We start from the raw sequence: 15,129 nt of genomic DNA on the forward strand, positions 1-15,129 counted from the left end.
TCTGATTGCCAAGCTTTCAAGTCTTTCGTGGCCACAAATTTTGCAGCGAAGGAAACTGAAGAGTGCTTCTGTCAATGTCCTCTCTTTGCAGAAGTAAACATGTCCTTGTCCTCCTCGGGGCCATGCTGTTCTTGGCATCTTTCACTGCCACAGCTCTGCTCACCCTGGCTTACTCCCTTCCGGTCGCAGCTCCGTCAGAAGCAAGGTAACCCACGGTTCCCAGCCGGGCCCTCTTGCTTGCCTGCCCTCGGAATGGCCAGGACCTCCCAGGGAGGCTGCTCAGCGAGTGCCAGGCTGTTTGCGCTGTGTGCGGTGGCTCGTGGAAAAACTGGGTGGGAAATGTTCAGCCTGGATGGGAAAGTTGATTGCGTTTTTGTTTCCAAACTTCTGACCCTTTCAACTTGCGCTGGGGGGTCTTCTCTGAAAGTACCGGGAACGCGTGGGCTGCCCGTTGAAATGTTTCTCGGAGGAAAGGAGCGCCCCCACGCGGCTGTATTGGGTTTCTCCTCCCGCCGCCGACTTGCAGCTCGGAAGCTCAATTATTGGCTGGAGAGACCGAAATTTACGGAAGTGGGGGTTATCCCTTCAAGGTCACACGGCTAGTAAGCGGCATAGGTGTGAGTGGAACCGAGGACCTTGCCCGCTGTGCTATTTTGCTTCCCCGGTGAGGTTTATATCACGATTTTTCCTTATCACCACCCTGTGCATCACGCGGGAAACAGCGGCACGATTTCCTGCTGATCTGTTCTCAATGCAGCAGGCAGAGTGATACAAATGGGAGCCAGATGCTGTCGGTCGTCTGCTCAAATTCCTCCAAAGGCTGCCCACTGCTCTCACGGTAGAAGCCCTGTCTGACCTCCTCCATCACTCCCCTATGTGCTGACTCTGGACCAGCCACGCCAGCCTTCTAAGCTTCACACACCAAGCACGCTCTCTCCTCAGGCCTTTGCACTCACTGTTCCCTCACGCTAGGATGCTTTTCCTTTGAAGTCCGGATCTTGGCAGGGCTCGCTTCTTCATTTCCTGCAGGTGTCAGTGCAAACGTCATTTTCTCAGAGCAGCCTTCGCGGACCTCCCGATGCAAAATAGCCCGGCACCGCGACTCGCACACATTGTGCTCCACATGTATTTGCGAGGGGAATGAATGAATGAATGAATGAAGACACCCCAGGTTTTTTCACTAGGGGAACACCATGCCCTTCCTGTCCTATCATTGGCCCCTGCGGGCCCTGCCGGGTGACTGAGGGAGAGGCTCATTCCCATCCAATCCCATCTAATCTAATAGAGTAGGTCCTCAACTCTCGAAGCACATGAGAATCACCTGGGGAGACCTTAAATCCCTCTGATGCTTCCAGCAAGCACCATCTCAGACCACAATCTCTGGGGATGTGGCCCAAGCAACCACGAAGACGTTCCACGAAGACGTTCACTTCTGAAAACCACATTTTTAGAGCTATCGTGATGTGCCAGCTGCCAGCACAGCTCCTTAAAATGGACTCGGTCATCGTATTTCCTTGGGGTCCGGGGTGGAGGGGCCCAGGGGCATTTGGAACTTGAGCAGGCCAGCTGTGGCACAAGGCAGGACCCTGAGGGTACCGTCTGTAGATCCGACTGAGGAAATGAACAAAAGCACCCCAAATTTTCCTTTGGATTTGCCGATTGTGCCGACGGACATCTGAGAGATTCCTCTCTTCGTGTCTAGATCAAACATGACCTTTTGCCTCATGTTCTTTTGTTTTTCAGTGAAAACGTGACTGTGTTGTACTTCTCCGAGTACTACACGAAGCCCTACTGCAGATTCGGACCATTCCTCGTGGGGCTCTTTCTAAGCATTTTCATGCACCAAAACCACCAGGCAAACATTCTTAAAACCAAGGTAAGTTTGTCCCATACTTTACTGTAAGGGCCGCGCCTGTTTGGGACTGGAGTGGCCCATTCGGCCAGGCTCTTCCAAAGCCATGGGCAGGAACCAGACTGCTCAGTACTTTATTGTGTTGTGTTGCGTTAGCAATGTCTCTTGGTGCCAGAGAATAAGAGAGACCTTGTCTTCTCGCGAAAGCCTGGTTCTCTGCTTTCTTCACGGAGCTCCTTTAAGAAAGCTCCAGAATTGGAACCCAGCGGTGTTCTACCCGTTGGAGCCTCGGTTACAGACCCAGAGAAATCCCTGACACGGGAAAAACACACCCAATGAGATTGCAATGGCAAGGCCCTCTTCTGAAAGAACGTGGTTACTTGTTTGTGTGTTTTCATAATTAATTTTTTAAATTTTATTGATTTATTTTGAGAGAGAGTTGAGGAGGGGCAAAGAGAGAGGGAGAAAGAGAATCCCAAGTAGGCTCCAGAGCCCGATGTGGGGCTCCATTCCACGAACCATGAGATCATGACCTGAGTTGAAATCAAGAGTTGGACGCTCAACTGACTGAGCCACCCAGGCTCCCATAGTTACTTGTCTTATAACTTTTTAAAAATGCTGATTTATTTGTTGAGAGGGAGAGGGCGAGAGAGAGCATGGGCAGTATGGGAGGGCAGAGACAGAGGGAAAGAGAGGGAATCCCAAGCAGGCTCTGTGCTGTCAGCACAGGGCCCAACGCGGGGCTCCAATCCACGAACCGTGAGATCATGACCTGAGCGGGAATCAAGAGTCCGACGCTTAACCAACTGAGCCACACAGGTGCCCCTGCCCCATAGTTACTTTGTAATAGCACGAGCTCCTTGGTTTCTACAGCTAGGATTCTTGGTCAGATTCATTGGTTCCATCTGAGAATCAGGACATGCGGTCTCTAAGGGGGAAGAAGCTGTTACTTTACCTTACAGGTAAAATTCCTTCCCTGGCTCCTTTGCGGGTAATCACTCTGATTCACCAACCAACCTCGAGACTCAAACCGGAAAGCCGGGTTCGTCTTCCTCATTGACCACTCCACCCATGCAATCTTCCACCAATCCCTGCTGAAGCGCCTCTTTAATGGCACTCTGTTGTAATCTACAAGTGAATCGTGCATCTACTGGGAATATCATAACTCGAGCCTATAGGAAAAGTCACGTAGCCCTTGTATATCCATTCTTTCCGGTGAAGCCCTATGCTTCCAGTGAATCCCTGCTGATCGTTTCTTCTGCTGTCCTCTCTTAGCTTGTCCAGCTGACTTTGGTGAAGCTCTTCTCATCTCTTGATCTCAAATCTACACTTGGGGCAATCTATTTAAAACACTAGCTGGTGTTGCCCTTGAACTGCGCGGAAGTTCCTCTGGTGGCAGAGGTGAAATCTAAGATGCGGGGAGAACATTTGTTTATTTTATTTTATTTTTTAATGCTCATTTATTATTGAGAGACAGAGCATGAGCATGGGAGGGGCAGAGACAGGAGGAGACACAGAATCCAAAGCAGACTCCAGGCTCTGAGTTGTCAGCTCAGAGCCTGACGCGGGGCTCGAACTCACAAACTGTGAGATCTTGAGCTGAGCCAAAGCAGGATGCCCAACCGACTGAGCCACCCAGGCACCCCTCATTTTATTTTATTTTAGAGAGAGAGTGAGAGTGAGCAAGCAGGGGAGAGGGGCAGCAGGAGAGAGAGAGAGAGAGAGAGAGAGAGAAAGAGAGGGAGAATCTCAAGCAGGCTCCACACTCATCACAGAACCTAATGTAGGACTTGATCCCATGACCCTGGGATCATGACCTGATCTGAAACCAAGAGGCAGACACTTAACTGACTGAGCCACCCAGGTGCCCCAAGGACAGAGTATTTGTGAACCACTCTGAGGGCTGAGTCAGGACCAGGAAGCATAGAGCCAGAACACAAGTCAAGCTGAGCTGGAGAAACAAGGTGGAAGAGATGGGCAGACCAAACACAAATCTCTAGAAGCCAGAAAATAAGGACACAGTGTCCAAGCTGGAAGCAACAGGGGGCATATGTTATATGCTGGGCATGAGATGGGGCGGTGTGCATTATGAGTGAAAAGGTGAAGGGGATCCTAGCCTAAAAAGGGGGGCTTGTGGAGAGCCCCCGAGGAAATGCCTTTCCTTCCAGAGCCTACCGCAGGAATCTGAGGCCCAGGGGGGGGAGAGCTTCCCTTTAGAGACAAGGTGGTAGACTGATAAGATGCTAGTTTGGTTCAATGGAGACGTTATCATAGCAACCTGGGAACTGAAGCTTAGAAGCAAGAGAGACTCTTGGAAGACAGATCTGGGTCTAAAAAGGTCAAGTTAGATGACCTAAAATCTAAGATCTTGAACTGAGCCCCACAATAGAACTTAACCCATGGTGCTATTTTCTGAGCTAGAAAGTTCTCCATTCTCCCACTCCCTCTGCCATTTTATGACCCCAGTGACTAGGGTGCAGCCCATGTATGGATTGGGTGCCCGAGGCCCTTGAGTTGTTGGTGGGGACAGAACCAATCAAGGAGCCTTACTAGGTTAAGGAACAGAATGGGAGGTCAAGAGCGGGCTCCAACATTATCTTCTCTTTCTCCCTTTTTTCCCCCCCTTGAACTTTCATTTAATAATTATTTGGGACTCACGGCCATTTTGTGCAATTTTATCACGTGGGGATTTGTGTGACCGCCACCACAAGCAAGGTGCAGAACTTTGCTGTCGCCACCAAGATCTCTCCGTGGTCACACACCTCACTCCCCCTCACTGCACCCCAAACCTAACCCGTCGTAACCAGTAATCCGAACCTTTTGTGTTAGCGACATTTTGGGCACCGATCGAGGTTTACAAATAGATACTGAAAGTGACCAAAAAGTAAATTCGTGTAAAAGGAAGTAAATACACAATGGCCAGAACGAGCTTGACCCGTGTCTCTCCTTTCCCTGTAGACGCAGGCCCTGCTGGGGTGGACTTGCTCCCTGGCCACCCTGTTCGCAGTGGTCGCTCTGGCGTATGCAGTGGATGACACTTCTGTCACCTCTTCACCTGCCGTTGCTCTGTACCAGGCCCTCCACCGGACCCTGTGGGCGGCAGCCGTGGGCTGGGTCCTGTTGGCTTGTCAGGAAGGCTATGGAGGTACAACGCAGCACGGGGGGTTGCTTATAGGTTCACACTGTGTCCTTTTAAAGGGGACAAATGCGAAAACACAGTGTGCGCGGAGGGGCTTTTTTATTTGTTGTTGAACGACTGATATTGACTCAAAGACATCAATTTGTTTGTATCCTGGGGGAACCCCCCCATATTCTGTTTTCAATTTCTACACTGGTTTATGTACGAATGTGGGTTCTGAGCCTCTCCAATGAAGCTACTTTAGAAGCTGGAGGAGAACAAAGAGGGTCCTACAGTAAGAACAAAATACCAGTGGCAGGGACCAAAGTGGTGGTCACACCCACCCTGGGCCTCGGTTTCCTTATCTGAGGGTAGAGACCGAATAGTTCCCAAGGTCCCCTTCAGCCCTGTGACAAGCTGGGGAACTGTCTATTGAGCCTGGCTCTCAATGTGTGGAAAGTCAAGCAGAAAAGGGACCTAAATGGCAAGAGAGGGGTTTTCTTCACGTTAGAAATGGCTATCCAAGTCCCCTGATGTCTTTTTCCCTTTCTTTTCTAGTTGGCATGAGATAGGGACTGGATGCTTGGGGTGTCATAAAATGACAGGAGAAAGACTGGCAAGAATCATCCAGAAAAAGTTCTGGCCCCGCACGGCCCAGAAGCCCTGAAGGGTTGGAAATAGAGCCAGGTGGAGTCATGACACCTTTATATACCCTAGGGAAATAATCAGTGTGAGCTTAAAGTTTGGCCTGTGAACCCAACCCACTTAGCCTCGGCAAAGGCGTTTGGGATTCATGGGTTAAGGAGGGAAAACGATAAATTGATCACAACTCTTGCTGACGGGGCACAGGCTTCCGCCAGGTCTCATGGAGAATTTCACCCATGTGATCCTGGGTGACGCCGGCCACACCGCTGTGGGTACAGCTATAACGTGCTGTTTCTCTGTGAGAAAGATGGCGCCTGGAGATAACACTTGAAGGTCACGCCGCTCGGTAGTGGTTGAGCTAGGAAACGAACCCCGGACAGAGTGAAAAGCCGATGCCCAAAGCCCGTGACCGTCGTTTCTGTGCAATAGGACCCCTCCCAGATGTTTGATTGGTAGAACTGTTTCTGAATTTGATGCGTATAGAAAGATGAGGAATTTGTTCTTTAATATTTTAATTTTAAACGCTTTCCCTTCTATGGAGAAATGATGGTAAAGAAGAAATGGGCCACGTTCTCGCTGACGGATGTATTTGCATTTCTGGGCCGCTGTTTGAATCACAGGACCCCACCCTAACACTGCTCCCACCTGGTGACAATGACCACGAGCTGTCCCCAGAGCCTCAGAACATAGGCAACTCCTCTCCCTGGCCTGGCACAGGCCGCCCACGATATGGTGGTAGCATAACAGTGTTCTTGTCTCTTGTAAAAGTCGTGCTAAATGAAGAATAACTTGCTGGGGGGAGAGTCTTAGGTCAAGTTAGAAGATTAGTCACATTGGGGGCACTTGGGTGGCTCGGGCGGTTGAGCGTCCGATTCTCGATTTTGGCTCAGGTCGTGATCTCATGGTTTGTGAGATCTAGCCCTGCATCGGGCTCTGCCCAGATGGTGCAGAGCCTACTTGGGATCGATTCTCTTTCTCTTTCTGCTCTCCCCCCCAGCTCTCTCTCTCTCTCAAAAACAAATAAACATTACAAAAAAAAAAAAGAAGATTAATCAAATTTGGGGCACCTGCATGGCTCCGTCAGTTAAGTGTCAACTCTTGATTTCGGCTCAGGTCGTGATCTCACCGTTTGTGAGTTCAAGCCCCATGTGGGGCTCTGCGCCGACAGTGCAGAGCCTGCTTGGGATTCTCTTTCTCTCTCTCTCTCTCTCTGCCCCTCACCCACTCACATTCTCTCTCTTTCTCGCAAAATAAATAAATAAATATTTTTTAAAAGATCAATCAGATTTGCGGCATTATCATTACCGTGGAGCTAGTAAATGCTAGCAATTCTTAGCCTGAGCATGGACGACGCCTCCGTTAATCCAGACGACAGACAAGTCCTTTGATGCATTCTTGAGTGATACGTGTTTTCAAAGAGTGTTGTCATTAGCCAATCACAATTGCAGGCGCGACTGATGTTCTAGGTTTGCATCTCTGGTGCCATAAGATAGCAAGATTGGTTAGCTATCTAACCAATCAAGGTCAAGGTAGGAGGTGACAGGTGAGGTTCAATCCTAGAAAATATGTGTCCACCTGGTGGCCTTTAGAAAAGTACATCTGTAAAGGAACATTTGAGGAAGTGTTTCACCGAGACTCTCAGGGTGAGAAGGGGGGTCCTGATGCCTCAAATCATCTTTCCATCGTCTGAGTCAGGGCCAGTGTAGACCATGAGGGTTTGGTTCCATGCTGAGTTGCCAGAGTCATCTTCTGACCACGTGACTCCACCAGTTAAAACCTTTCGGTGGTGCCGTCTCTCCTTCAGGGGTCCTCGAACTTTAGTAATACATGGACCCATGCCAAAGGAACAAGAAGTCTTTGGGGATCCTTAGTATTGGCTTAAATTATTTTAATTCTAATTTTACCTAAACATGAGCATACGTAAATCTAGATATAAATTTTTATGTTTATAATACATAGATTTATAAAGTCAAAACAAATGTGGTTATAAAGTAACCACAAAAATGGGGCACCTGGGTGGCTCAGTCAGTTAAGCATCCAACTTTGTCTCAGGTCATGATCTCGCGGTTCATGGGTTGGAGCCCCGTGTCGGGCTCTGCTGACCGCTCAGAGCCTAGAGCCCGCTTCGGATTCTGTGTCTCCCCCTCTCTCTGCCCCTCCCCCTGCTCACTCTCTGTCTCACTCTTTCTCAAAAATAAAGAAACATTTAAAAAATTTACGGGGCGCCTGGGTGGCGCAGTCGGTTAAGCGTCCGACTTCAGCCAGGTCACGATCTCGCGGTCTGTGAGTTCGAGCCCCGCGTCGGGCTCTGGGCTGATGGCTCAGAGCCTGGAACCTGTTTCCGATTCTGTGTCTCCCTCTCTCTCTGCCCCTCCCCCGTTCATGCTCTGTCTCTCTCTGTCCCAAAAATAAATAAACGTTGAAAAAAAAAATTAAAAAATTTAAACAAAAGGGGGCATCTGCCTGGCTCAGTCAGTGGAGCATGCGACCCTTGAGCTCGGGTTTGTAAGCTCGAGCCCCATGATGGGTGTAGAGAATACTTAAAAATAAAGTCTTCAGAAAAAAATAATAAAGTAACCATACAACTACAAAACCAACAAGGTCTGAATTAACAACATTAATTTAATGTGATTAACAGTTGACTGGAGCCAGTTGTGGCTCATGACGTGACCAGGAGGTTGCTTGCTTTAAGGATGTTCTTTTGTGTTTCGTTTACCTGCATGACACGGGCTCTCTGTTGCCTTAATTTTCCTATAACTATATTGTTTGCTCCCCAGAAATGTCTTGGTTGATCTTATCCCTTGACATTCACTTGGGGCAAAGGTATCTTTGGCCGGTGAGTCCATCTCTGTTCTCTCAATCATATAAAATACTTCCAGAATGCTCGCTTTACACCAAGCGCTGTTCAAGTTGCACAGGATGTGGAGCAGTAGACAAGAAAAAACGTCTCTGTTGTAGGAGATCACAGGGGGGTAGGGGACACAGCCCCGGAGACTCTAGTAAGCTGCATTAATGACCCCTGGTATATCAGGTCCAACTGGGACTTTGCAGATGTGATGGCAGCGATCACGAGATTGGGAGGCGGGGAGATTATATGGGCCCTAAATGCGGTCACGTGTACCCTCCAAAGAGGAGGATAGAGGGACACTCGCAGAGGAGACAGCGACACGAAGATGGAGTGGGGAGACATTTGAAACCGCTGATGTTGTTGGGAGGGGCCACAAGCCAAGGAGAGCCAGAAGCCGGGAGGGGTCGGAGGAGACAAGAAATGGATTCTCCCCTAGAGCCTCCAGAGGGAGTGTGACCCTGTCCACACCGCGATTTCAGCCATACTGGTTTGGGGCTTCTTGTCTCTAGAATGACGCAAGAGTAGATTGTTGTTGTTTCGAGCCACGATATTTGTGCAATTTGTTGCAGCAGCCATCGGAAACAAATCTGGAGCCAGGTTAAGTAAATACGTGTATAATTCCAGCGTGGATATATAGAGGGAATAAAAATAAAGCTGGGATCGGAGGGTAGCTGGAGTAGGGGTGAGTTTGCAAATATTTGCAGGCAAAGGGATGGTGTGGCAGAGGTCTCAAGACTGGAACGAGCTTAGTGGGCGGGAGAAGCGGCAAGAAGACCGGTGAGACAGGAATCAAGATCAAGGTGGGAGAGAGATGGGAATGAGAACACAGAGGAAGGTAGCAGCCAGGTCATGCAGGGTCTTCAAGGCCCAGGGGAAGGACTGGATTTTATTTTCATTTTTTTAACATGTATTTATTATTGAGAGACAGAGCGAGACAGAGCATGAGCAGGGGAGGGGCAGAGAGAGGAGGAGACACAGCATCCGGAACAGGCTCCAGGCTCCGAGCCGCCAGCACAGAGCCCGATGTGGGGCTCCAACCCATGAACCGTGAGATCATGACCTGAGCCGAAGTCGGACGCCCAACCGAGTGAGCCACCGAGGCGCCCCGGATTTTATTTTAAAAGCCATGTAACGTAATCTGACCTGTGATTTAAAAGAGCACTCTGGACGTTGCATGGAGACTGCGGGGCAGCAAGAAGGAGAGCAGAGAGACCAATGGATCCATCAGGAAGCTACTGTACAGGTCCAGGGAGTAGGAGCTGGTGGGTTTGATGCGGGGGGTAGTGGAGGAGATGGGAAGAAATGGTCCAGTTTGAGATAGACAGTTTTAAAGACAGATGGTAGCACTCTGTGGGACATGGGAGAAAGAACAGAATTTGGGATGACAAAGATTTTGTCCTGAGCAACTGATACAACAGTGATGCATGACTGAGCACTGGAGATGAGCCTCCTGCAAAAGAGAAACAAGTTTTTTTCTTTTCTTTTTCCTTCCTTCCTTCCTTCCTTCCTTCCTTCCTTCCTTCCTTCCCTGCTTCCTTCCTTCCTTCCCTCCTTCCTGTCCTTTCTTGCCTTTCTTTCATGGCTTGAAACAACAGAAATCAATCCTCTCATAGTTCTGGAAACTAGAAACCCAATATCAAGGTGTTGGCAAGGTCCTTCTGGAAGCCCCGAGGGGGGGATCTGTGCCATGGCTGCCAGCGAGCCCTGAGTTCCCGGCCCGAAAGTGCATCACTACAGTCTCTGCCTCGCCTTCACACGGCTTTCTCTCCCTGCCTCTCCCCTGGGTGTCTGTGTCTCCTCTTCCGCCTTCTATAAGGACATTCGTGGCTACCGCGCGGGACAACGCAGTTCTAGAAGTTATACCGAGTTACGGAATATTTGTCCCGAAAGGGACCTACACGTTGACCAGACGCGAGCCTCTCAGTAACAGAGGACGAGCCTGAGGCCAGGCGACACGAACCACCTCGTCCCAGGGCCCAGCAGCTCCCATGCTGCGTCTTGAGCCAGAACCCAGGCCGGTGGAAGGACTTGGTTCCTTGTTTCCCACGCGGAACGGTCGGTGCTCAGGGCTTGAGGTCGTACTAAGGAAGTCAACTGACTGGAAACGCTGTATTAGCGTCTCTTATTTTTTCACATTCCTGCAAAGTTTGGTTTGGTGTGGGGCACCTTCTCTTAAAAATCAGGAGGGGGGCGCCTGGGTGGCGCAGTCGGTTAAGCGTCCGACTTCAGCCGGGTCACGATCTCGCGGTCCGTGAGTTCGAGCCCCGCATCGGGCTCTGGGCTGACGGCTCAGAGCCTGGAGCCTGTTTCCGATTCTGCGTCTCCCTCTCTCTCTGCCCCTCCCCCGTTCATGCTCTGTCTCTCTCTGTCCCAAAAATAAATAAACGTTGAAAAAAAAATTTTTTAAAAAATCAGGAGAATAAAGGCCTTCTTAGAAGTCCACGCACACAGGTGCACAGCGCCCAGAGGGACCGGGTGGAGTCATGGCTCCGTAAGTCAGGCTGCCCGTTCCCTCCAGGGCTGGTGAACAGGCTCCTCTCCTGCCACATCTGGGCTTTCCTGGCCAGCATCAGTTACGCTTGCTACCTGGTTCATCCGATCCTCATCATGCTCTACAACGGCCTTCAAGAAACGCTCATTCACTACAGCGACACCAACATGGTGAGTGAGTCCCCACTCTCCGCTCTCTTGTGGCTCCACTGTCCCTTCTCTGCTGGAGCCACCACGCAGCCCACTGGCTCGGGGAGAGAAGCTCGCTTTGTTGTGGGGGCCGCTAGGGGCCTATTGTCCTTTGCTTTCTTTGAGGGAGGGCTTTGGGATAATATCTTTCTTCGATTTTATTCATCCTATTTATTTTAAGTTGATTTTTATGTATTGGTTTTTTTTTTTTACATTTATTTTTGAAAAACAGAGTGAGACAAAGCGTGAACGGGGGAGGGGCAGAGAGAGTAGGAGACACAGAATCCGAAGCAGGCTCCAGGCTCCGAGCAAGTGGTCAGCACAGAGCCTGATGCGGGGCTCGAACCCACGAACCGCGAGATCATGACCTGAGCCGAAGTCGGACGCTCAACCGACTGAGCCACCCAGGCGCCCCTATTTTTATGTGTTTTGAGAGGCAGTTAGAGAGCCAGTGGGGGAGGAGCAGAGAGAGAAGGAGAGAGAGAATCCCCCGCAGGCTCTGCACTGTCAGCACCGAGCTCGATGCGGGGCTCGAACTCACGAACTGTGAGATCGTGACCCGAGCCGAAGTCAAGAGTGGGATGTTCAACTGGCTGAGCCGCCCAGGCGCTCCTACCTTAGTTTTAACGTTCAGGGCTGGGGGTCTTACAGATGTAGGTCATACGGCCGGGATGATGCCCTTTAAAACCAAACATAGTTGGGGCGCCTGGGTGGCGCGGTCGGTTGAGCGTCCGACTTCAGCCAGGTCACGATCTCGCGGTCCGGGAGTTCGAGCCCCGTGTCGGGCTCTGGGCTGACGGCTCAGAGCCTGGAGCCTGTTTCCGATTCTGTGTCTCCCTCTCTCTCTGCCCCTCCCCCGTTCATGCTCTGTCTCTCTCTGTCCCAAAAATAAACGTTGAAAAAAAAAATTTAAAAAACCAAACAAACATAGTACGAATCTGGTAGTAGGATTGCATGTACTCTGCCCCTCTTTCTCTCCAGTTCTACCTTTTCTCTGGACACTGTTTGCTGACCTTCATCACTGGGCTGGCCCTGACACTGTTCATTGAGAAACCATGTCAGGAGCTGAAGCGGTACCTGTTGGGACCAGTGCCTGCTGGGCCATGAACATTCTGGTAAAACCCTAGAGAATGACTGGGTTTTTTTCTGCTGGCAACGAGCTCAAGTAGACAGGGGCTCATTTATGTAACAAACGCTCGTGTTCCCGAAAAGGGGTGTGAATTCTGATTTGGTGAATGCTTAAGATATACAAGTTCTCTGTGCTTAATGCATAAAAGAGCTCTGAGTGTTCATTTACTATACAAAAGAGTTCTGTGATAGCCTGTTGGGTGGCACAATAATCACTCTCTGATGTACCTTTTTAGAAAAAAACAAGAAACAAGCAAACAAGCAAACAAAACCAAAGAAAAACACTCTAGATTTGTGATATCTTGTTCGGCGTGTACTTTCTGTACCAATGATCAGAGGAAAACATCAAATCTAGTGAGTTTAATGCAACTTGGGTTATAATCACATTTCTTGGTAAAGTCACAGTATGTAGTTTTTCCACATCATCGTTATCTTTGTGTTATCATGATACCTTTGAGGACTTGTAGCTTTATTTCGGAGCCTCGGGATTGTGTGACCCACTAGCGTGCCCAGTTCATGGGTGTGTCGTTACAGGCCTTCCAGACATTATCTATTTTACAACACGGTCGCTGTTATGGGTTGAGTGTGTCCTCGCTGTTATGGGTTGAGTGTGTCCTCGCTGTTATGGGTTCAGTGTGTCCTCGCTGTTATGGGTTGAGTGTGTCCTCGCTGTTATGGGTTGAGTGTGTCCTCGCTGTTATGGGTTGAGTGTGTCCGCCGAAAAAGATACAAAGTCCTAATCCCGTCATACCTTAGAACGTGACCTGTTTGGGGGGGGGGGGTAGTGTTTTTACAGAAGTCATCAAGTTAAAATGAGGTCACGGGGGGAGGTGGCTCTAATCCAGTATGACTGGTGTCCTTGTCAAACAGGGAAATCTGGACATAGAGACAGATATGCACAGAGGGGGGAAGATGTGAAAACAGACAGCAATAAGGCGGCCATCTACAAGCCAAGGAACACCAAAAATTTCGGGCAGACACAGAAGCTAGACGAGGCAAGGAAGGACTCTCCCCTAGAGTGTCAGAGAGAGCAGAGCCCTGCTGACACCTCGAGTTAGGACTTCCAGCCTTCCAGAACAGTGAGATGATTTACTGTTGTAAATCAGCCAGTTGTGCTAGCCCTAGCAAAGAATACAGTCCCTCAACAAAACTCCCAACAGAGAAGGACGAGATCCAATCAATGGCTCCCATCCCAACTCTTCGGTGTCCAGCCACAAGGCCTGGAAATGGAGAGATTTATAAGGCCAGGGTGTCCAGGCTCTCAGGCTTGTGGTCCTTCCTGGGTGTGTGATTTCACGTTAACCATCCCTACTTGCATTTGTGTAACATCACTTAAAACAACGCTCTCTTTGTGTACTCAATAAATAAAGGGTTTATTAGCGATCCCGGGGCTATGAGGAGCTAATTAGCACAGAAGACTCCCCATCTCTGTACTGTGTCTCTCCAAGCGGATCTGCTAAGACCACCACTGGAGGGTGGGGAGGGCTGTGAGCCTCAAATCTTTTGCCAGGGCAACCGACAGCGAACCTTGTCCTTTTCCACCCCACCCTGGGGAGCCTCATCTCCCGGAGGCTTGATCTATTCTCCTGGCAGAATCTGACCTGAGCCAGGAGACAAGTCCCTGCCTGCCTGGCATGTTCAGTGTCTGTATCAGAATGCACCAAGTTGGGTTTTTGGGTAACCCCCAAGTTCATGGAGTTCTTTGGGAGCCCTCTGGTGGCTGATTTGGCACCTCTGACTTAATTAGGCCTCAGAGGAGATCTTGAGGGCGTGTGAGCTTTACAGGAGGAACCCTGCAGTCCGGATGGATGCTGGTGGGAAATGACTCCCCCGCCAACACTGATGGGCAGTCAAATTGCCAAGTGCTTCTGGTTATGAGGCTAGAAACTTGGGGCCGTGGAAATAGCTTTCATAACGACTAGTGACATTGCCTTTGAAAGTTTCTTTTTTTTAATAAGTAAAAAAAAAAAAAATACACTCTCCACGATTGCAATTTCACAAAATATAAAGTAGGGATAGAGAAATCCAATTTTGTTCTGGCTTTTGTTTCGATCTGGAATTCCCGAGGGGTTTAAGATTTATGGAGTATGTGGAACTTCTTTCGATCCCGAAACAAACTGTAAAAAAAGCATATGACATTTACAAGACAGCTGGAAATTTGAACACGGCCTGGATATTCGGTGATACTAAGGACTCACTGATGTTTTAATGTGATAGTGATATTGCGGTCATGTTTTTGTTTTTGTTTTTTTAAGAGCCTTTATCTTTCAGCTGCATCCTGAAATATTTATGGACAGAATGATAAAATCTGGTATTTGCCTCAAAATAATACCAGGAGGACGAGGGAGACCAGAAACAAGATTGGCCATGTCGTGATACTTTTTGAAGCTGGGTGATGGGTATGTGGGGGCTCATTATACTGTTTTTTTTTTTCTCTATTTTTGTATATAATAAACTGAAGCAAATTTCTAGAGGCGGCGACATCAGCATAGAGAATTGATGCGTGACTCCTCTAATTCTCCCTAAATTCTGAAATTCATGTTTCGTTCCCACATACCAACCCGGGGACAGGTCACGTTGACAGTATAGTCACCCCCACAGATCTAAAGGAACTCCAGCCGCCCTTAAGTTCCTCCCGACTGGTGTTGGGAGAGTCCAGGGATATCTCGCTGGTCTTGTAAACGCCTGGACCCTCCCTGCTGCCCCTCCCCCACCCCGCCTGGCTCGGTGCTCAGCCTACTGCGTCCATCCAGAGCACAAATGATCTCCATAAATGTCACAAGCAGGTAAGTCCCCTCTGCCCCGCCTTGTGCCACCTGTGCTCCCTCATTGAGGCTTTGATGCAGTGCTGCTAAGTGC

The 15,129-nt window shown here is 49.4% G+C and overlaps 1 protein-coding gene across 1 annotated transcript in view; it reads left to right on the top strand.

Annotated features, from left to right (window-relative positions):
- Nucleotides 1-12,258, top strand: part of LOC125148680 (O-acyltransferase like protein-like) — a 65,269-nt gene extending 53,011 nt beyond the window's left edge. Inside the window, exons 11-15 of the mRNA XM_047826672.1 lie at nucleotides 92-205; nucleotides 1,744-1,876; nucleotides 4,811-4,997; nucleotides 10,982-11,124; nucleotides 12,124-12,258. Coding sequence (XP_047682628.1) covers nucleotides 92-205; nucleotides 1,744-1,876; nucleotides 4,811-4,997; nucleotides 10,982-11,124; nucleotides 12,124-12,249 — 703 coding nt within the window. The 3' untranslated portion in view covers nucleotides 12,250-12,258. The remainder of the gene's footprint in view (nucleotides 1-91; nucleotides 206-1,743; nucleotides 1,877-4,810; nucleotides 4,998-10,981; nucleotides 11,125-12,123) is intronic.
- Nucleotides 12,259-15,129: the final 2,871 nt, after the last annotated feature.

This window comes from Prionailurus viverrinus, chromosome D3, assembly GCF_022837055.1.
Source record: "Prionailurus viverrinus isolate Anna chromosome D3, UM_Priviv_1.0, whole genome shotgun sequence".
NCBI classification, from domain to species: domain Eukaryota; kingdom Metazoa; phylum Chordata; class Mammalia; order Carnivora; family Felidae; genus Prionailurus; species Prionailurus viverrinus.